Source organism: Bombina bombina, chromosome 7, assembly GCF_027579735.1.
Source record: "Bombina bombina isolate aBomBom1 chromosome 7, aBomBom1.pri, whole genome shotgun sequence".
Taxonomy (NCBI): domain Eukaryota; kingdom Metazoa; phylum Chordata; class Amphibia; order Anura; family Bombinatoridae; genus Bombina; species Bombina bombina.
In genome coordinates, this window is record NC_069505.1 from 437,466,598 (window position 1) to 437,490,934 (window position 24,337).

Here is a 24,337-nt window from a genome sequence, read left to right on the forward strand (position 1 = left end):
GAATAACAGTACATTCTTGTTATGACTCACTCGGAGCGCACCACCTATATACTATACTCAGGCCAGCTGATACGATGATTCAGAGTCACCAACACAACCGATTCTTTATTTGAAGATATTAAACAAAGATCATCTATATGTTGGAGCCCTTTTCAGGACTCACCTGCTACCGTAGATCACAGTACCCCGAGTTCTCAGCTTACATATTATACTTCCAACAACATTTTAACATATGACAGAATAGCAGAGAGTTTTATAACTGCATATCTGTTTGAAGCAGTGACATAATATACGTGGTGCCAGTATCCTGATATAGCTGAAGCACAACATAAGTTGTTTTACGAATATATTTGATTAAATACCTTCGTATTGGTGTGATGACTCGCCCAGAACGCATTTCTTATATTATTCAGACAAGCTAATGGATACAATGAACCAGAGTCTCTAATATAACAGATTCTTTATTCATTGTGATCACATTGTTGTAACAAGTCTGTTAACTTGTAACAAACACTATTATTATACATTTGTATCCTATTCCCACTCTGCAGAGAACAATAAACTATGAGTTTTTGCACTTTATACCAATAAAGGTGTCTTTTACTTTCAACACCAACAAGGATCGTTTATTGTTCTCTGCATACTTGAATCTTGAGGAGGTTGGGACGCTCCATTCTTTGATCCTGCAAGCTGCTCATAAGTCCCCTGCGCCGGGCCTCCTGGAAGGCCACTTGACCTGGCTAAACCAATCAAGCTACCTCACTGAGTGAAGCGCCCTACCACGGAAGCCGGACGGACTTTTGGTGTTCTCTGCTCACTCAGTGGAACTTGGATGAGACACAGCTAACTCCGGACTCTCTGGCATAAAGAGGTACCGTTACACCTGTAACGCTTCAAGGTACTGTTTTCATACCCTAATGTAATAACTATTGCTAAGCCTGTATTACACCTGGCTGGGATACTAGTGAGTAAAACAATAGCAGGTTACACCAGTTGAAATACAGAGTATCAGTTCATATTTGTACCCCATTTCCACACTGTTTGTGAGTTATAACCATGATTCAACAAAAGGAATTTTCCATTATTAGCTGCTATACTACATAATATCTGATGACACAGGTAGTTACAGCCTATAGGCATTTTACCACATTAGATCACATCTATCAGATCTTTGGTGATCTACTGTGTGTACCTTCACATTCTGAACTCTGAATTAACCCTTTATTATCACCCCTATACCACTTGTTAGGCATTTTATAGCTACCACTTATTAGTTAGGGGGATTGAAGGCCCTCATTATTATGATTTTCCCTACCTTACTTGTTTTGGTATTAACTACAGGTTATATCAATAAGAGTTATATTTTATGTGATTACTCTTTTCTCATCTTCCAGTCTGGGCAGAAGGCGCTAGATTTGCATCCTTTACTGGGACTGTTTTCAAATGTCATTTTTATGCAAAGCACCACTCCCAATCCAATACTTTAATTGCACTTAAAATTGTAGGTTCTGATATAGCATCACAATTGTTGCCTCCAATAGTGCCATTGTTTATTTATTTGTCTTCACTATCCTACGTACTAATTAATGCCTGGGATAAGCATAAGGCTAACCTATATACTAATTACTGCCTGGGATAAGCATAAGGCTATCCTACGTACTAATTAATGCCTGGGATAAGCATAAGGCTATCCTACGTACTAATTAATGCCCGGGATAAGCATAAGGCTAACCTACATACTAATTACTGCCTGGGATAAGCATAAGGCTATCCTACATACTAATTAATGCCTGGGATAAGCATAAGGCTAACCTACATACTAATTACTGCCTAGGATAAGCATAAGGCTATCCTACATACTAATTAATGCCTGGGATAAGCATAAGGCTATCCTACGTACTAATTACTGCCTGGAATAAGCATAAGGCTATCCTACGTACTAATTACTGCCTGGGATAAGCATAAGGCTATCCTACGTACTAATTACTGCCTGGAATAAGCATAAGGCTATCCTACGTACTAATTACTGCCTGGGATAAGCATAAGGCTATCCTACATATTAATTACTGCCTGGGATAAGCATAAGACTATCCTACATACTAATTAATGCCTGGGATAAGCATAAAGCTACCCTACATACTAATTACTACCTGGGATAAGCATAAGTCTATCCTACATACTAATAACTGCCTGGGATAAGCATAAAGCTATCCTACATACCAATACCTGGGATAAGCATAAGGCTATCCTACATACTAATTATTGCCTGGGATAAGCATAAGGCTATCCTACATACTAATTACTGCCTGGAATAAGCATAAGGCTATCCTACGTACTAATTACTGCCTGGGATAAGCATAAGGCTATCCTACATACTAATTACTGCCTGCAATAAGCATAAGGCTATCCTACGTACTAATTACTGCCTGGAATAAGCATAAGGCTATCCTACATACTAATTACTGCCTGGGATAAGCATAAAGCTACCCTACATACTAATTACTGCCTGGGATAAGCATAAGGCTATCCTACATACTAATTACTGCCTGGGATAAGCATAAGGCTATCCTACATACTAATTACTGCCTGGGATAAGCATAAGGCTATCCTACGTACTAATTATTGCCTGGGATAAGCATAAGGCTTTCCAACGTACTAATTACTGCATGGGCTAAGCATAAGGCTATCCTACATACTAATTACTGCCTGGGATAAGCATAAGGCTATCCTACGTACTAATTACTGCCTGGGCTAAGCATACGGCAATCCTACATACTAATTAATGCCTGGGCTAAGCATAAAGCTATCCTACGTACTAATTAATGCCTGGAATAAGCATAAGGCTATCCTACGTACTAATTAATGCCTGGGATAAGCATAAGGCTATCCTACGTACTAATTAATTCCTGGGATACGCATAAGGCTACCCTACATACTAATTAATGCATGGGATAAGCATAAGGCTACCCTACGTACTAATTAATGCCTGGGCTAAGCATAAAGCTATCCTACGTACTAATTAATGCCTGGGATAAGCATAAGGCTATCCTACGTACTAATTAATTCCTGGGATACGCATAAGGCTACCCTACATACTAATTAATGCATGGGATAAGCATAAGGCTACCCTACGTACTAATAAATGCCTGGGATAAGCATAAGGCTATCCTACGCACTAATAAATGCCTGGGCTAAGCATAATGCTATCCTACGTACAAAAACTTTTCCTGGGCTAAGCATAAGACTATCCTAGGTACTAATTAATGAATGTGACTACGATGCTCTGTGCATCTCTTTCATCTCAGTAACACCTTGTTTAAGGCTGGATCTGTTGTTCCTATCAGCTCATGTGCAGCACACATAGCTACTATACAAACCTGGGAAGCCATACTCACCACCACAGACTGCAGCAATAAAAACACCTCTTCTGTCAGATAATTCACTGAAAAACAAGAAGAGTTCTCATCACCGCACAGTAGTACAATAACCAGTGACCTGAGCGCTGCACAAGCAGTATCTAAATACACTACAACCTTTCTCTGACAAGCTCATATAATATTTATATCAGGGTGTGTCAAGTGCAACCAATCAGAGGCTGCCCCAGCTGTGCTACTGCACAAAAGACCAGTGAGATAACTAATTAATGAGAATCTGTGCACAGCACATACACATTTACCTGATCGCAAACTATGCTCACCCTTAATAGTCTAGTCTAATGCAACTCCCTTCCTTACACAGTTCTTTTCTCTCTTTTTGCGGCAACATCACTGTTAAGGGCGATTAACCCTTAAGTGCACTGGGAGAGGATAGGCTGCAAAGTGTGGCCCTTGCTCAGGGAAAAGTCTTCAGACATCAGGCTGCTATTGATAAAAAAACGATTTTTTGCATAGAATATAAACCATGGAGCTCCCTCATCTGTGCATTAAATAGCATTTTTAATATCCACCTGTAACTACATCCGGTATCGGTAGTGAGACAATATACACCTGTAACTACATCCGGTATCTGTAGTGAGACAATATACACCTGTAACTACATACGGGAATCAGTAGTGAGAAAATATACACCTGTAACTACATCCAGTATCAGTAGTGAGACAACATACACCTGTAACTACATCCGGTATCAGTAGTGAGACAATATACACCTGTAACTACATCCGGTATCAGTAGTGAGACAATATACACCTGTAACTACATCCGGTATCTGTAGTGAGACAATATACACCTGTAACTACATCCAGTATCAGTAGTGAGACAATATACACCTGTAACTACATCCGGTATCAGTAGTGAGACAATATACACCTGTAACTACATACGGTATCAGTAGTGAGACAATATACACCTGTAACAACATCCGGTATCGGTAGTGAGACAATATACACCTGTAACAACATCCGGTATCGGTAGTGAGACAATATACACCTGTAACTACATCCGGTATCAGTAGTGACACAATATACACCTGTAACTACATACGGGAATCAGTAGTGAGAAAATATACACCTGTAACTACATCCAGTATCAGTAGTGAGACAACATACACCTGTAACTACATCCGGTATCAGTAGTGAGACAATATACACCTGTAACTACATCCGGTATCAGTAGTGAGACAATATACACCTGTAACTACATCCGGTATCTGTAGTGAGACAATATACACCTGTAACTACATCCAGTATCAGTAGTGAGACAATATACACCTGTAACTACATCCGGTATCAGTAGTGAGACAATATACACCTGTAACTACATCCGGTATCAGTAGTGAGACAATATACACCTGTAACAACATCCGGTATCGGTAGTGAGACAATATACACCTGTAACAACATCCGGTATCGGTAGTGAGACAATATACACCTGTAACTACATCCGGTATCTGTAGTGAGACAATATACACCTGTAACTACATCCAGTATCAGTAGTGAGACAATATACACCTGTAACTACATCCAGTATCAGTAGTGAGACAATATACACCTGTAACTACATCCAGTATCGGTAGTGAGACAATATACACCTGTAACTACATCCGGTATCAGTAGTAAGACAATATACACCTGTAACTACATCCGGTATCGGTAGTGAGACAATATACACCTGTAACTACATACGGTATCAGTAGTGAGACAATATACACCTGTAACTACATACGGTATCAGTAGTGAGACAATATACACCTGTAACTACATCCGGTATCAGTAGTGAGACAATATACACCTGTAACTACATACGGTATCGGTAGTGAGACAATATACACCTGTAACTACATACGGTATCAGTAGTGACACAATATACACCTGTAACTACATACAGTATCGGTAGTGAGACAATATACACCTGTAACTACATACGGTATCAGTAGTGAGACAATATACACCTGTAACTACATCCGGTATCGGTAGTGAGACAATATACACCTGTAACTACATCCAGTATCAGTAGTGAGACAATATACACCTGTAACTACATCCAGTATCAGTAGTGAGACAATATACACCTGTAACTACATCCGGTATCAGTAGTGAGACAATATACACCTGTAACTACATCCGGTATCGGTAGTGAGACAATATACACCTGTAACTACATCCGGTATCGGTAGTGAGACAATATACACCTGTAACTACATCCGGTATCAGTAGTGAGACAACATACACCTGTAACTACATCCGGTATCAGTAGTGAGACAATATACACCTGTAACTACATCCGGTATCAGTAGTGAGACAATATACACCTGTAACTACATCCAGTATCAGTAGTGAGACAATATACACCTGTAACTACATCCGGTATCAGTAGTGAGACAATATACACCTGTAACTACATCCAGTATCAGTAGTGAGACAATATACACCTGTAACTACATCCGGTATCAGTAGTGAGACAATATACACCTGTAACTACATCCGGTATCAGTAGTGAGACAATATACACCTGTAACTACATCCGGTATCAGTAGTGAGACAATATACACCTTTAACTACATACGGTATCGGTAGTGAGACAATATACACCTGTAACTACATACGGTATCAGTAGTGACACAATATACACCTGTAACTACATACAGTATCGGTAGTGAGACAATATACACCTGTAACTACATACGGTATCAGTAGTGAGACAATATACATCTGTAACTACATCCAGTATCAGTAGTGAGACAATATACACCTGTAACTACATACGGTATCAGTAGTGAGACAATATACATCTGTAACTACATCCGGTATCAGTAGTGAGACAATAGAAAGACTACCTGGGGAACTTCCGGCTGGGGGCGGAGCGAACAGGTAGCTGGCAGGTAGCTGCTGTCTGCTTCGTCGGTCCTGTCCTTGCTGACTAAGGATATTATCATTCTCCAGCCTCCGAATTGTGCCTTGGCCTAATGGGGTTCAATAGACCCGGCACCTGATCTGTGGATCTCGGAGTAGAAGTCCCTACAAGGCGGAAGTTGCTCTTTTGCCAAGAGCACGTTTCCAAACCCCCTCAGCTGGGGGAGTTGTCGGGGGTTGGTAACCCAGAGAGTGCTTGTTACGTCCAGCTGTAAGCACTGCTTTTTGTTCGCTCTACCGACCTGCTAAATAATACCTGATACACTACATTATTTATGTCTCGGGGCGAAGGTGGGAGACAAGAAAAAGACGACCTAACATATATTGGAACCTTAACTGGGGGCCCTCAAGAACTGTGTGTGATTATATTTCAGCAGTTTGAAGAGCTGTGCTAAATACAGACTGAAACCTCCCAGTGTTCCGGTTCTGTGCCTCAATTTGGCATAGAAATTGTGGAATAAGCTCACATTGGCCACGGTGCCGCAAGTGTAAGAAATATCAGGCTTACTTCAAATCTCGTAGCGCCGGAGGGGAAGGTGTGTACCCGGCTGCAGCAGTCTGAGCCAATCCAGTGGCGGTGAGTCGACACTCCCATTTTCTGTTGGCGTCGCGCCAGACGGGTCCGGGAAGTGGAGTGCTGTTGACCGAGTCTCCCTTCGTCCTCTACATCAGACAACGGCTAACACAGACAGCTGGTCGTATGGTCCAGGAGGACGAAGTTCAAGCCGAGTTGCATTGAATAGGCCGTGAAGTGGAACTTTGCATGGGCAAACACGTATCACAGCTAAGACGGCGTCAGTCAAGGCTAGGGGCTCTGGAAATTTTAGAAGCTTTCCCCGTTATGGCACGGTAGATTTAACACTGAAGAGGAAGGGGTATTAAGAGTAGCAGTGTTTTGTGCACATCGGCAGCATCCCGGCATGTGCTAACATCGAGCTCTGAGGTACCTGTGCTTTCTTTCTTTGTATGGACAGCTGCCAGAAGATATGTAAGTGTAATATCTGGAGGGTTATAAGTACGAGACATTTTCCTCTTAAACAATTGGAGTGGTACCACATTGTCCTAGACGAGACTTTTTAACCCAATGTCATTTTGAAGAGTGTGTTGTCCCAGTGGAATATCAATGTGCAGTGTCCAGAAACGGTATAGAAATAAAGTTAAATAAACAAAGGGTATTAAGGTGCCCCTGTCTGGACTCTGGGACTGTTTAGAGTAAACCTAACTGTCAGTTTATATGTAGCTACTTAATGTACCAAGGTTATTTAACAATTGTGCCAGATTTAACATATAACATGTTGCCACAGGGTGAATAAGTTCCCTGATGTGTGTCACCTAATGAATCTTTTTCTGTTTAACATACACAAAATATTGTTAGTTTATTCAGAAAGGGGAAAAAAAGGGGGATTTAGTGCATAGGTACTTGGATGTAAACTTTAAGTTATTATATTTAATAGGTGTATCACTCCTTTTGATATAACGCTATCAATTACTACATGTTTATTGACCCAGAAGTTTTTCATATAGAGATAGTGTTTAAGGGCTCATTAAGGTGTGTTGAGGGTATATAAGCATCCCACTAAACACTAGTGTTAAGTACTACACAGTGTATATATCCTAAAACTTCAAAACTAATATATCTAGGGGTTTTGTGGAGCCTAAGAAAAACCTGGGGTTATTTTGCTCTCCTGCTATAAATTTGGATAATTATTGTGTTGAAATCCATCTTTAGGGAATTCTAAGATTTGAGCTAAATTTTCTCTCCATTTTTGATAATATTTTTCGCTGTAATTTTTTTTTCTTTTTTTTTTTTTTTTTTTAAGCTATACTGAGAAGCACCGAATTTTTTTTATTTTATTTTTTTTTCACCTTTTTCTCACTATAGGCTTTTTTTAGCCCCTGCGCACATATTGGTACCAACTATTTTTTTTTTTTTTTCTTTCCCCCACATCGTTCCCCCTCACTGAGTTCACTGAGAATCACTGATTCCTGCACTTTTTTTTGGCACTATAAGTGAGCGTGTTTGATTTTGCTCATTTTTGCTCACAATTTTTTTTTTTTTTTTTTTTTTTTCGCACGTACACTCTGTCAGCCCCCCTTACGGGAGTGACTGTGAAAAACACACATAGACACATTTATTGATATATTGGTATTTATATCTAACACGAAACACACGTATACAGAGGTGAATGGAGAGGTTTATCTCGCAGCAAAAAAATTCCTCTCCTATTATGCCACCTAAACAGAGAGACAAGAGAGGCAACTCCAAAAGTATAGAGGGACCCCCATGATACTTCCCAAGATAGAAATGCAATGAATCCTTTTAATGATATGTCTGAATTTGCCGCAGAAGTGGCGAAAATGATGGCCCCACATTTGGATTTAGTTAAACAGGAAATAAAGTCAGAGATCTCCAATCTTTCCAATGAGATTAGGCAATTTACTGCCCGAATGGAGGAGGTCAAGACAAGAGTGTCCGACGTAGAGGATAGGTTGAACGTTGTGAGTGCGGCATCAGCTGTCCAGGATAAGGCCATCGCTCAGTTACAAGCTCGAGTAGAGGACCTTGAAGATAGGTCAAGGCGTAACAACTTGAGAGTGATTGGCCTGCCTGAAACAGCTGAATTCCAAGAATTATTACGCTTTGTCTCCATCACGCTTCCTCAGGCACTCATGATCCCTCCTCCTCCTACACCATTTTTGATAGAAAGAGCCCACAGAATAGGGGTGCTCAGAGAAAATAACACTATGCCTAAAACAAGGCCGATTATTTTTAAGTTTGTCAATTATCAAGATAAAGTATTATTTTTGAACCATTACAGAAAACTCAACTCCTTGATTATTAACTCCCATAGAATTTCAATCTTTCAAGACTTTTCCGCGGAAACTAGGGCCAAAAGAAGAGAAATGTCCCCTTTCTTTGATAAATTTGTGAAAGCGGAATGTAGTGTTAGACTGGTTTATCCAGCTAAGCTTCTAATTAATAAGGCAGGGGTCTCATATGTGGTAAATAATAGTGAGGAAGTGATGTCTTTATGTAATAAAATGGGCATAGCTTGACTAGAAGGTGTTGAGGAAAATGACATAGAAATTCATTAATAAAAATTAAGAATGGGACATGTTCTTTTTATGTGGTTGTATTTTAAAGTTTTATTTTTTACGTTTTCTTTTCTTTTTTTTTTTTTTCTTCTCTTCTTTTTTTTCTTTTTCTTTTCTCTCTCACCCCCCACTCCGTTCCCCCCTGGCCGCTCTTCCCCCCGCGCAATATGGTTGGTTGTTTAAATTCTAATATACTGAAGGGACACCTGTTAAAGTTTGATTGTTTGGAGATATGTTAGACACCCTTAACTTGGTTTCTTGGAACGTGGGGGGCATAAACTCTCCAATAAAGAGGAAGGCCATAATTAAACATCTAGCAAAATTAAAACCAGATCTCGCCTTCTTACAGGAGACACACCTAAAAAGCTCGGAATATGTGAAACTTCAGACTAACTGGGTAGGTGAGGTGATTGCGGCCCCATTTAACGCGCGTAAAAGAGGAGTGGCTATTCTTTTTAATAAAAACTTAGAGTATAAAATAGATTCGTCCACCATAGATCAGGAAGGCCGCTTTTTAATTGTAGAAATCACAATTAATAAAATACGGTATGTATTGTGCAATATATATGGGCCAAATAAAATTGACAAGTTATTCTGGGATAGGATGGTCCGATATCTGCATAAATTTATAGGTCAAAATCTTATAGTGGCGGGGGATTTTAATCTAATAGCAGATCCTATTCTTGACAGAGCAAGTAAAGCCTATAATTTCGTTCGTGACAGGAAGACTCGTATCCTTCAAAAATTTTCCACACAACTAGGGTTAACAGATATCTGGCGCACACAAAATCCAGATCTGAGACCGTTCACATGTCTAGCAAGAGGTCAGCAATCCCTGTCCAGGATAGATATGTTTCTGATTGCAGAATCTATGATTGGCTTAGAATGGAAAGCGGACATAAGAGATATAACAATCTCAGATCATGCGGTGATCACATTAGTACCCCAGAGACAGGTAATTACCAATCAAACTATCTTTTTCCCTAAATATTTAGTGAATAATAATAACTTCCAGAACTGGCTGATTAATCAATGGAGAGAATATGAGATTATTAATAAAGATTATAAAAATAGACCAGAGGTGTATTGGGAAGCGGCTAAAGCTGTAATAAGAGGCCAAATTAAGGCGTACATGTGTAAACTGAAAAAAAGAATTAGACAGCAGGAGACGCAACTGAGCAATCAAGTAAAAAATACATACAGAATATACCTAAGCGAGCACACGAGAGATAAATGGCAAAAGTATATAGACGCCAAGAACGCACGAGACATATTTATCAAACAAAAGACTGCTTTAGATCTTCAGAGACAAAAAGCCCTATATGGAGGTTTTGCGGGCAGATCCGCCAAATTTTTGGTGAGGCTAACTAAAAAAAATTGTCGGAATCCCATAAAGGCCATTAGGTCTAATATAGGTAGGTTTACTAACAATGCGGATATTACTAAAAAATTTTATGATTATTTTAGCGCGCTTTATAGAGCTGAAGACTATTCGGTAGATAAGCAGAAATTATTTTGGGATAAGATCAAGGTTCCCAAAATTTCTCCAGAGATTTTGGCAGAGATCAATAAACCGATCGATGTGGACGAAATTTCAGTAGCAATTAAATCTGCCAAAACAAATAAAGCAGCTGGTCCAGACTGTCTTCCCATTGAATTCTATAGGATTCTCCAACCACATATTACATTAGCACTGGAAAAATTGTTTAATTTTTATTTTATTGGGAACAATAAATGTTCACCATATTTCGCAGCAGCAGTAATATCTCTGATTCCCAAAAAAAACAAAGAACCAGATCTTCCAGAATCATATAGACCAATCTCCGTATTAAACACGGACTACAAATTGTTAACATCTATTTTAGCAAACAGATTAAAACCGCATTTAGGCTCAATCATCCATGAAAATCAGTCAGGCTTCATGGCAGGGAGAAATCCCACTAGGAATACACAAAAGGTCATGACTCTGATAGACTTTTTCTGGAATAAATTCAGAACAACAAGACATAGCGGTATGGTGGACTTAGCCTTACTAACGTTAGACGCTGAAAAGGCTTTCGATCGTATCGCCTGGAGGCATCTATTTTATTCCTTAGAACAATTTGGCCTGACAGGACATATGTATAAATTTATTCAGTTAGTATACTCTACCCCCATCTCATCTCTACTAATTAATGGGCAGATTTCTCAACGGATGGTCCTACAACGGGGTACGCGTCAGGGCTGCCCACTATCCCCATTGTTGTTTAACTTATCATTAGAGCCGTTAGCAATTTTACTTCGACAGAAATTGGAAGGGATTCGGGTTGGAGATCAGAAATTAGTATTACTAATGTACGCGGATGATATACTTCTATGTCTGAGTAATATTGAACGAAGTCTTTCCCGACTACTAGAATCGATTGAATTGTTTGGTGCAATTTCGGGCTATAAAATCAACCTCACCAAATCTGAGCTATTATGGCTTAATAAGAAAGATCAATATTTCAGACACCCATTTACCGAGACGTCGCAGATAACCTATCTTGGCATCAAATTAAGTGCAAATCCAGATGACTGGTATAAATTAAACTTCGGTAAATGTTTTCTAGAATGTAAAAACAAGATGGAAGGATGGAAAAATCTACCTATCTCCTTAACAGCTAGGGTCATACTTATAAAAACCATTCTCTTTCCTAAATTATTTTACCTCATACAAAATATCCCAATTCCTATTCATAAGACAGATATAACCAACTATAATAGGGCATGTTCCAACCTAATCTGGAAGGGCGCCAGGGCGCGTATCTCTGCTCTACGTCTTATGTGTAATAAAGAAGCAGCAGGTCTATCTCTTCCCAATCTACAATTCTACAGCTTGGCAGCACGGATGAAAGTTGCGGTTGATTGGGTAACCGATCGTGAACAGGTCTCGGCAGTATTCTGGGAATCGGCCCTGGTGGCTCCTTTTCGATTAGATGCTATTCTACACTGTCCAATGAATACACTTCCATCTTCAATTTTTGCTCTCAGTACTTATAGATATATTATTCTAGCATGGCAAAAATGTTGCGTCCTTGCGGGGTGTTCGCCTTATGTCTCTAAATATTTACCTATTATAGGGAACCCTAATTTTGCACCAGGGTTGTCAGATAAAGTTTTCAGGGTATGGTCTTCCAAAGGATTGGTATTTGTCACTCAAATGTTGGATTCAAATCTTGTGCCATTAACCTTTAGTGAATTAACACATTTATTTGGACTTGGAAATAAAGATTTTTATGCATATTTGCAGTTAAGGCATTTTATATTTGAGTTAAAGCAAAGTTATGGAGTAGAGTGGGCTCTTTTGGAGCTTCAAATTAAAATAAATAATTTTCAAGGCGGCTTGCACTCAATAGCTCCTTTCTATAATTTTTTGAATCAGGGACCATCGGATGTACAGAGAGAGTTTATAGCTGAAAAATGGAGTAAGTTTTTTTCTGAGGTTGATAGCCAGGTTATCGAGAATACTTTCAAGATAATTGGAAAAAGTTGGGTGCTGACCACCTGGAGAGAGACACAAATTAAGCTAGCCTTTATGACGTATTTGACGCCAGCTAGATTGACTAATTGGTATAGAGTGGAGGTGGTATGCCCCAAATGTTCTGCTTCTAGGGCTGACCTTCTACATTGTTTTTGGACTTGCCCAAAGATTGGTCAATTTTGGCTTAGGGTAGAGCACTGGATACAGACCTCTCTCAAAATAGATTATCATTTTCAGCCGATGGAAATATTTTTTTTAGTGAATCCGCAGAGTGCCCCCAGAAACTTTAAATTAATCAACGTGATCATATTTCTTGGCCGCAACATATTATTGAGAGCATGGAAATCAAAAATAGCCCCTAAATTAAAAGAGCTTAAAAATGCTTTGACTGCCCATTTTACACAAGAACAATGGAATTTGCAAGACGTTACGGAGGGAAGGTTAGCCCGGTTCTTTAACCAATGGGAAACATTTATTCTATCTTTCCCTGTGGAAACTCAAATTAGATTGGTTAAACCTTTTAGGGACACTCCATATGTGCAATTACAAGTATTGGCTGGTCATTTCCCCCGTATATGGTGTAACACTGGAGAGTCGGAAGGGGAATGAATACGGTGGGGTGGATTACGGATTGGTGGGGATTTCTGTTTTCGTTTTTTTTTTTGTTTTTTTGTTTTTGTTGTAACTTTAGGTCAGGAAATTCCCTTGAGTTAGAATCCGTTTAATATAGTGTCAGGTCAGATCCAACAGGAGTTAGATTCAGTGTTAAAGTATATTTGCTACAGTGGAGGCATAAAGAGGCATAGTTAATAAATGTATAGTATATATTACTAGAAGCTGATCTAAAATTTCTTTTATTTTTTTGGTTGTAGACATATACACTGTTACAGAAGAACTGTAATTCATTTATTGTCTGTTATTTTGTTTCTTCTCGGTTTTGTTGCTAATGTCAGATGTATATATATCTATGTTGTATAATATAAATCTTATTTAAAAATGAGAAAGGAAAAGAATAGAAAAATCCCAGCTAAGTGTACAAATATTTCATATAAGGGGATTATTATTTTGTTAAGAGGAAGTGACTCTGTTGTCTTAAATTGTTTTTGTTTTGTTTCAAAATATATGTCTTACCTGGCCCTGCGTGGCACAATGAGTTTGAATCCATTTGATTGTACACTTTGTTGGATATAAATAAATATTTAAAAAAAAAAAAGTAGTGAGACAATATACACCTGTAACTACATCCGGTATCAGTAGTGAGACAACATACACCTGTAACTACATCCGGTATCAGTAGTGAGACAACATACACCTGTAACTACATCCGGTATCAGTAGTGAGACAATATACACCTGTAACTACATACGGTATCAGTAGTGACACAATATACACCTGTAACTACATCCGGTATCAGTAGTGAGACAATATACACCTGTAACTACATCCGGGAATCAGTAGTGAGACAATATACACCTGTAACTACATCCGGTATCTGTAGTGAGACAATATACACCTGTAACTACATCCGGTATCTGTAGTGAGACAATATACACCTGTAACTACATACGGTATCAGTAATGAGACAATATACATCTGTAACTACATCCAGTATAAGTAGTGAGACAATATACACCTGTAACTACATCCAGTATCAGTAGTGAGACAATATACACCTGTAACTACATCCGGTATCAGTAGTGAGACAATATACACCTGTAACTACATCCGGTATCAGTAGTGAGACAATATACACCTGTAACTACATCCGGTATCGGTAGTGACACAATATACACCTGTAACTACATCCGGTATCGGTAGTGAGACAATATACACCTGTAACTACATCCGGTATCAGTAGTGACACAATATACACCTGTAACTACATCCGGTATCGGTAGTGAGACAATATACACCTGTAACTACATCCGGTATCAGTAGTGAGACAATATACACCTGTAATTACATCCGGTATCAGTAGTGAGACAATATACACCTGTAATTACATCCGGTATCAGTAGTGAGACAATATACACCTGTAACTACATCCGGTATCAGTAGTGAGACAATATACACCTGTAACTACATCCGGTATCAGTAGTGAGACAATATACACCTGTAACTACATCCGGTATTAGTAGTGAGACAATATACATCTGTAACTACATCCGGTATCAGTAGTGAGACAATATACACCTGTAACTACATCCGGTATTAATAGTGAGACAATATACACCTGTAACTACATCCGGTATCAGTAGTGAGACAATATACACCTGTAACTACATCCGGTATCAGTAGTGAGACAATATACACCTGTAACTACATCCGGTATCAGTAGTGAGACAATATACACCTGTAACTACATCCGGTATCAGTAGTGAGACAATATACACCTGTAACTACATCCAGTATCAGTAGTGAGACAATATACACCTGTAACTACATCCGGTATCAGTAGTGAGACAATATACACCTGTAACTACATCCGGTATCAGTAGTGAGACAATATACACCTGTAACTACATACGGTATCAGTAGTGAGACAATATACACCTGTAACTACATCCGGTATCAGTAGTGAGACAATATACACCTGTAACTACATACGGTATCGGTAGTGACACAATATACACCTGTAATTACATCCGGTATCGGTAGTGAGACAATATACACCTGTAACTACATACGGTATCAGTAGTGAGACAATATACACCTGTAACTACATCCGGTATTAATAGTGAGACAACATACACCTGTAACTACATCCGGTATCAGTAGTGAGACAATATACACCTGTAACTACATCCGGTATCAGTAGTAAGACAATATACACCTGTAACAACATCCGGTATCAGTAGTGACACAATATACACCTGTAACTACATCCGGTATCAGTAGTGAGACAATATACACCTGTAACTACATCCGGTATCAGTAGTGAGACAATATACACCTGAAACTACATCCGGTAACAGTAGTGAGACAATATACACCTTTAACTACATACGGTATCGGTAGTGAGACAATATACACATATAACTAAATACACCCATAGCTCCTCATGTTACCTCCCTAGTACAGACACAAACTGTATAATTATATAAATGGCCACACCCTGACCAGTCCTGTTATGCACCAGGGACTAATAGCTGTAATTATGGTAGCAGAGACGACTTACCGTGACTGTGGCTGTCGAACGCTTCCCAGTCGTATTTCTCCAGCGTCTGCGCGTGCTCAGGCAGCAGCTTCTGCGGCGGAGGCTGCAACAAAAAGGCTCTTTTAGATTGGGTTTCAAAATACTGAAAAAAAAAATGTTTATTTGTTGCATCTAAAAAAAGAAAAAAAATTATGCTTACCTGATAAATGTATTTCTTTTTTGACACGATGAGTCCACGAATCATCTTAATTACTAATGAGATATTTACCTCCTGGTCCGCAGGAGGCGGCAAAGAGCACCACAGCAGAGCTGTTAAATAGCTCCTCCCTTCCCTCCCACTACAGTCATTCGACCGAAGTTAAGGAAAGAAAGGAAAAGCCAAGGTGCAGAGGTCTCTGAAGTTTACAATAACCCAAAACCTGTTTTACAAGAACAGGGCAGGCCATGGACTCATCGTGTCAAAAAAGAAATACATTTATCAGGTACCCTCTTGGAGAAAAGACAAAAATCTAGGAATCCCCACTCTACTCCATGAGTAGCCCTTGGATTCACACCCATAGAAATATTTACGCCATATCTTATGGTAAATCCTTCTAGTTACAGGCTTACGAGCCTGAATCATGGTCTATGACAGAGTCTGAAAAACCCCGCTTGAATAAAATTAAGCGTTCAATCTCCAAATAGTCAGCTTCAGAGAAACTAGATTTGAATGAAGGAAGGGCCCTTGAATTAGAAGGTCCTTCCTCAATGGAAGTCTCCACGGTGGCAGAGATGACATGTCCACCAGATCTGCATACCAAATCCTGCGAGGCCAAGCCGGTGCAATGAGGATCACCGACGCCTTCTCCTGCATGATTCGAGCAATGACCCGAGGAAGAAGAGCAAACAGAGGAAATAGGTATGCCAGACTGAAGGTCCAAAGTACCGCCAGTGCGTCTAACAGTACCACCTGGACCTCGACCTGTACCTCGGAAGATTGTCATTCTGCCGAGATGCCATGAGATCCAATTCCGGCTGACCTCATTTGAGAATAAGCTGAAAAACAATCCTGGCTGGAGTACCCACTAACCCGGCTGAAAGGTCTGCCTGTTCATGAAGTCCGCCTCCCAGAGTCCACCCCTGGGATGTGGATTGACGACAGACAGCGAGAATGGGCCTCTGCCCACTGAATTATTTTGGATACCTCTGTTATCGCTAAGGAACTCCTCGTTCCTCCCTGATGAACTGAAGATGTGTGTCCAACTGGAACCAGATAAACTGGACCTATATTAACTGGGGCCAGGCGAGAATAGCATTGAAGATCGCTCTCAGCTCCAGAATGATTATAGGAAGACCAGACTCTGACCGAGTCTAAAATTTCCTTAGCCTTTAGGGGGCCCTAGACTGCTCCCCATCCTAGAAGGTTGGCGTCTGTTATCACAAATACCCAAGATGGTCTGCGAAAGCAGGTTCCCTGGAAGAGATAATCCAGAGACAACCACCCTTAAGAAATCCCTTGTCTCCTGCTCCAGTAATATTCAAGGAGACAAATCAGTATAATCTCCGTTCCATAGCCTGAGCATGATAACCTGCCAAAGTCTGAGAAGGAACCGAGCAAATGGGATGATGTCCCATGCTGCTACCATCAGCCCGATACCTCCATGCACTGAGCCACTAATGGCCGAGGAGAAGACTGAAGAAATAGACCAGATTCGAAAATCTTTAATTTCCTGACTTCTGTCAGGAAAAAACTTCATTTATAGGGAATCTATTATGGTTCCCAAGAAGGTTACCTTTGTCCATGTGACTAAGTAACTCCTTACCAAATTTACCTTCCATCCTTGATATCACAGAAGGGATAACATTTCCATGTGGAATCTTGCTTGAAAAGATTGCGCCTGGACTAGGCTGCCTTCCAGAAAGGGCGCCCCAGCAATGCCCTGTAAACGAGCACCGCCAACAACAAACCCAGACTCCTATTAGAAAATTCTGGGAGCTGTGGCAAGGCCGAAGGGTAAAGCCACAATTGGGAGTGTTTGCCCGAGAATGTGAAAATGCAAGCACACGTCCTTTAAATCCGCCTTCATAAAATGACCCTCCTGGATCAAAAGGAAAATGGAACGAATAGTTTCCACCTTGAAGGACGGTACACTTAGGAATTTGATTAGAATCTTGACATCTAAAATTTGATTAGACTCTAGAGATCTAAAATAGTACTGAAGATTGCCTCTTTTTTGGGAACCACTTCCAGATTAGAATAAAATCCCAAACTTTTTTCCTGAATCGGAACAGGAACTCACTTTTTCCCAGGTCGGAGAGAGCTCTTAAACAGTGTAAGGCCACCTTGCCTCTTATCTGGCTCCAAACATTCTTGAAAGCCAAAACCTCCCTCCTGCTCAGAGGAAGAAGTAGGATTCCCTTGAAATCTTGAAAGGCACGAAAAAGTAATCTTAACCATAAATGTGTGCCAATATGGTAAGCCTGAAATCTTAGCTCCCCGCTAAATACTTGAAGGGAAGCATCTATAAGAAAGGAGATGACTGACTTAAAGGCCTTTATTCTATCCTGGATTTCTTCGAAGGGAGTGTCTGTTCGAATGGAACCAGACAACGTATGAACCAGTATGCTGCTGCATAAGTGACAGTGGCAATACAAGTCATAGGCTGCCATTATTGAGCAACCCCTCTAACCTCTTATCCCTAGGATCCTTAAAGGACTACTATGGGAATAGTAGGACTCCCGGCTAGCGTGGAAATTGTCCCTTCCACCTTGGGTACCGACTGAACGAACTCCTTGAAAGAGTCCGCTATGGGTAAAAATCTCTTCCAAACATAGGAAATGGAGAAAAAAAATGGTTACACTTCTCTCCCATTCCTTAGCAATGATCTTGGTACAACCTAATATTGACAACCACTATGGTATCGTTGTCGTCCTAAGTAGCTAAAACCTCCTTAACAGACGGAGGAGTTCAAGCTTAAACCTGAAAGATACAACTTCAGTATCAGCAGGAGGAATTATACTGTCAGAAACTGAGATTTTATCCTCAGATGCTACCGAGGTATCCTCTTACTCACGTCTGGGAGGGGACTTCCGAGATAGCAACAATCGTGACAGGAACCTCGCTCACTGAATGTTTATTTTTCCTCTTGCGCTCTCCCTGCAGCAAGGGAAAAGCCGACAACCCACTAGAGACCTTCTAGTAAAAAAGGGAAGCGATGTCTTGCAAGGTAACTCCAGGAGGAGCCGTGGAGGAAGCACAGGGCACTGGATGAATGGACGCTAAGTTTTTAGGACACTTGAGGAGAAGGCTGCAGAATGTATAGAACATTGTCATAATGCATCTTATCTTTTAACAGCATCTGAGACCATGTTGGCTCTAAAAAGGATGATTATCACTGGCCTGTAAAATCCTCTCCATACACGAGGAATAGAAAAGTCATTATCACAGCATAAAGAATGTTTTATTCACATTTTAATCAAAAATAAATGTAATATCCTAACTAGAGTTACTGAGCCTTTAAATGTTAAAAGCAACATCCTACTCCTCTTAACATCTATTTTATTAACATCCAATATGTTAATTCACATGTTGAAGGGCCTCCTGGACTGCTGTATTCACAGCTTGATCAACAACAATTTTTTGATGTTACTGCGACTTTAAAAAAGTTAAACTGCTTTATTTTTGTGCAACGTGTAATGTATTACACAGCGCGCCAGAATGCGGTGTAGATTAGCTCCGCCCATCGTGGGCGTATCCAAATAAATTTCCTGGGCGGCTAAAACTTTAGAAAATAAAGTGCCGTCTGAAAAATAACTTCCATCATGGCAGTTTGAGTGCTAAGAACTCCTGGTCGGCTAGTATATGTAAATGAGGTCGTCGGAAGTAGGATTGCACCAAACAGGCTAAAAAAAATAAGCATAGACAAATCTAACCTCCCGGTCGGCTGTTTGAATTACAATAAAGCCGTAGAGAGTTGTTAACAGCCACCAAGTATAAATATGCGAGTAGTTTTATACTGTCAGAAACTGTATGCCCCAAACATAAATATAAGAGCCATTTCTCCATGTCCCCAGTGCCTGCAGAAACTGCCCTATGACTTATCCCACCTAGGGATAATGTCCTCTTGTGTCCATGTATGTAATAAAGTGCCAATTTTTCTGCGTACAACCCCAGAAATGAAAATTAGCACTTACCTTAAAAATCTACCCGGCAGTAAGGCAGCTTGCGAGGTCCTCTCCCTCACATTGGCCTGTGGAAATAAAAAGTACTGAGTATTTTTCTCCCTCAGACTTTCACAAACAGGGCAGCATCAAGATATGGGAGGCACAGTGAGAATTATGTCCCACAAGTTCCCATTGCTCTAAAGCCACCAATGCTCTACTGAAGAGACTAATATGGACTATGGCTACACCCTAGAAAAAAGCAGCACAATCTTGCATTACTTTAAAAATAATAAGCTCTTGATTGAAGCATCTTTTCTAACACCTAACTTTACCTCTTCCTATCACTAATGTAGGCAAAGAGAATGACTGGAGTGGGAGGGGGGAGGAGCTATTTAACAGCTCTGCTGTGGTGCTCTTTGCCGCCTCCTGCTGACCAGGAGGTGAATATCCCATTAGTAATTAAGATGATCCATGGACTCATCGTGTCATAAAAAAGAAAGTGTATTAATATAACTGAGATAAGGGGCAGTCTACAGGGGCTTAGATACAGGGTAATCACAGACGTAAAAAGTGTATTAATATAACAGATAAGGAGCAGTCTGCAGAGGCTTAGATACAAGGTAATCACAGAGGTACAAAGTATATTAATATAACTGAGATAAGGGGCAGTCTGCAGAGGCTGAGATACAAGGTAATCACAGAGGTAAAAAGTATATTAATATAAACGAGATAAGGGGCAGTCTGCAGAGGCTTAGATACAGGGTAATCACAGACGTAAAAAGTGTATTAATATAACAGATAAGGAGCAGTCTGCAGAGGCTTAGATACAAGGTAATCACAGAGGTACAAAGTATATTAATATAACTGAGATAAGGGGGCAGTCTGCAGAGGCTGAGATACAAGGTAATCACAGAGGTAAAAAGTATATTAATATAAACGAGATAAGGGGCAGTCTGCAGAGGCTTAGAAACAAGGTAATCACAGAAGTAAAAACTACAGTGGGGCAAAAAAGTATTTAGTCAGCCACCAATTGTGCAAGTTCTCCCACTTAAGAAGATGAGAGAGGCCTGTTATTTTCATCATAGGTATACCTCAACTATGAGAGACAAAATGTGGAAACAAATCCAGACAATTACATTGTCTGATTTGGAAAGAATTTATTTGCAAATTATGGTGGAAAATAAGTATTTGGTCAGTATCAAAAGTTCATCTCAATACTTTGTTATATATCCTTTGTTGGCAATGACAGAGGTCAAACGTTTTCTGTAAGTCTTCAAAAGGTTGTCACACACTGTTGCTGGTATGTTGGCCCATTCCTGCATGCAGATCTCCTCTAGAGCAGTGATGTTTTGGGGCTGTCGCTGGGCAACACGGACTTTCAACTCCCTCCAAAGGTTTTCTATGGGGTTGAGATCTGGAGACTGGCTAGGCCACTCCAGGACCTTGAAATGCTTCTTACGAAGCCATTCCTTCGTTGCCCGGGCGGTGTGTTTGGGATCATTGTCATGCTGAAAGACCCAGCCAAGATTCATCTTCAATGCCCTTGCTGATGGAAGGAGGTTGGCACTCAAAATCTCACGATACATGGCCCCATTTATTCTTTCATGTACACGGATCAGTCGTCCTGTTCCCTTTGCAGAGAAACAGCACCAAAGCATGTTGCTGCCACCCCCATGCTTCACAGTAGGTATGGTGTTCTTTGGTTGCAACTCAGTATTCTCTCTCCTCCAAACACAACGAGTTGTGTTACTACCAAACAGTTCTACTTTGGTTTCATCTGACCATATGACATTCTCCCAATCCGCTTCTGGATCATCCAAATGCTCTCTAGCATACTTCAGACGGGCCCGGACATGTACTGGCTTAAGCAGGGGGACACGTCTGGCACTGCAGGATCTGAGTCCCTGTCGGCGTAGCGTGTTACTGATGGTAGCCTTTGTTACGTTGGTCCCAGCTCTCTGCAGGTCATTCACTAGGTCCCCCCGTGTGGTTCTGGGATGTTTGCTCACCATTCTTGTGATCATTTTGACCCCACGGGGTGAGATCTTGCGTGGAACCCCAGATTGAGGGAGATTATCAGTGGTCTTGTATGTCTTCCATTTTCTAATTATTGTTCCCACAGTTGATTTCTTCACATCAAGCTGCTTGCCTATTGCAGATTCAGTCTTCCCAGCCTGATGCAGGTCTACAATTTTGTTTCTGGTGTCCTTCGACAGCTCTTTGGTCTTCACCATAGTGGAGTTTGGAGTGTGACTGTTTGAGGTTGTGGACAGGTGTCTTTTATACTGATAACAAGTTCAAACAGGTGCCATTAATACAGGTAATGAGTGGAGGACAGAGGAGCCTCTTAAAGAAGAAGATACAGGTCTGTGAGAGCCAGAAATCTTGCTTGTTTGTAGGTGACCAAATACTTATTTTCCACCATAATATGCAAATAAATTCTTACCAAATCAGACAGACAATGTGATTGTCTGGATTTGTTTCCACATTTTGTCTCTCATAGTTGAGGTATACCTATGATGAAAATTACAGGCCGCTCTGATCTTCTTAAGTGGGAGAACTTGCACTATTGGTGGCTGACTAAATACTTTTTTGCCCCACTGGATATTAATATAACTGAGATAAGGAGCAGTCTGCAGAGGCTTAGATACAGTGTAATCAGAGGCAAAAAGTATATTGATATAACTGAGATAAGGAGCAGTCTGCAGAGGCTCAGATACAAGGTAATCACAGAGGTAAAACGTGTATTAATATAACTGAGATAAGGGGCAGTCTGCAGAGGCTTAGATACAGTGTAATCACAGAGGTAAAAAGTATATTAATATAACTGAGGTAAGGAGGCAGTCTGCCCCTTACCTCAATTATATTAATATACTTTTTACCTCTGTGATTACCTTGTATCTAAGCCTCTGCAGACTGCCCCTTATCTCAGTTATATTAATATACTTTTTACCTCTGTGATTACCTTGTATCTAAGCCTCAGGAGAGGTAAAAAGTATATTAATATAACCGAGATAAGGGGCAGTCTGCAGAGGCTTAGATATAGGGTAATCACAGAGGTAAAAAGTATATTAATATAACTGAGGTAAGGAGGCAGTCTGCAGAGGCTCAGATACAAGCTAATCACAGAGGTAAATAGTGTATTAATAAAACTGAGATAAGGGGCAGTCTGCAGAAGGTTAGATTTAAGGTAATCACAGAGGTAAAACGTATATGAATATAACTGGAGGTAAGGAGCAGTCTGCAGAGGGTTAGATACAAGATAATTACAGAGGTCAAAAGTATATTAAATATAACTGTGTTGGTTATGCGAAACTGGGGAATGTGTTATAAAGGGATTATCTATATTTTTAAACAATAACAATTCTGGAGTAGACTGTCCCTTTAACCTTTTCATGACAGGGTCAATTTGTCTACATCGGAACAACAATGCGATGTAGACAAATTAAAACCACGCGATCGCTAGATATCAGTTATGGGACCAGGTCAGGGGGGCGTCCCTATGACGCTAGGCACGCCCTCCAGACCGCTATCACATCCAGGAAGCACCGTTGGGATCAGGACATCCAAACGGCTAGGACATTCTATTCCATCCTAACTGCGCTAAAGCCCAGCATGGTTAGGACGGAACAGAACGCCATAACGGCATTAAAAGGTTAAAAGCCTGTAAACATTCCTCTCCCATCATGTTAGGGAATAAGACTGCCTCACTTGAGACATCCACAAACGACAAGTTCCCTAAAACTAATGCCTGAATCTTCCCAGTCCCTCAGGGCTCTGTCCCAAGGAGAAGCTAGTGGATTCCACTGCTATGGCCATGGGAGTAGTTCCAGCTTCCTCCCCTCCAAACCATACAGTTTCTGATAAACAGGAGCAGAGATCTTCTCAAGCTGAGCAGACTGCGTAGTAGACATTGGCACTGCAAAGTCTGCGTTAGTACTCTCTATATGGGGTCACAACATTTTTATGCTTTTCATGGGCAATATCTTCAGCGCAATTGATCTACTGCAAAGCTGGATTTTGTGCTCTCAATTCTTGTGGAGCATAGAGGTATACAATGCTGGGGCCCCTCCAATTCCCTTGTGTCACG

At 40.4% G+C, this 24,337-nt stretch overlaps 1 protein-coding gene across 1 annotated transcript in view; it reads right to left on the reverse strand.

Annotated features, from left to right (window-relative positions):
• Positions 1-24,337, reverse strand: part of LOC128666638 (40-kDa huntingtin-associated protein) — a 65,423-nt gene that overhangs the window by 16,378 nt on the left and 24,708 nt on the right. Inside the window, exons 9-10 of the mRNA XM_053721345.1 lie at positions 16,126-16,207; positions 3,396-3,442 (exon numbers count right to left, since the gene is read on the reverse strand). Of these exons, the coding sequence (XP_053577320.1) occupies positions 3,396-3,442; positions 16,126-16,207 (129 nt within the window). The remainder of the gene's footprint in view (positions 1-3,395; positions 3,443-16,125; positions 16,208-24,337) is intronic.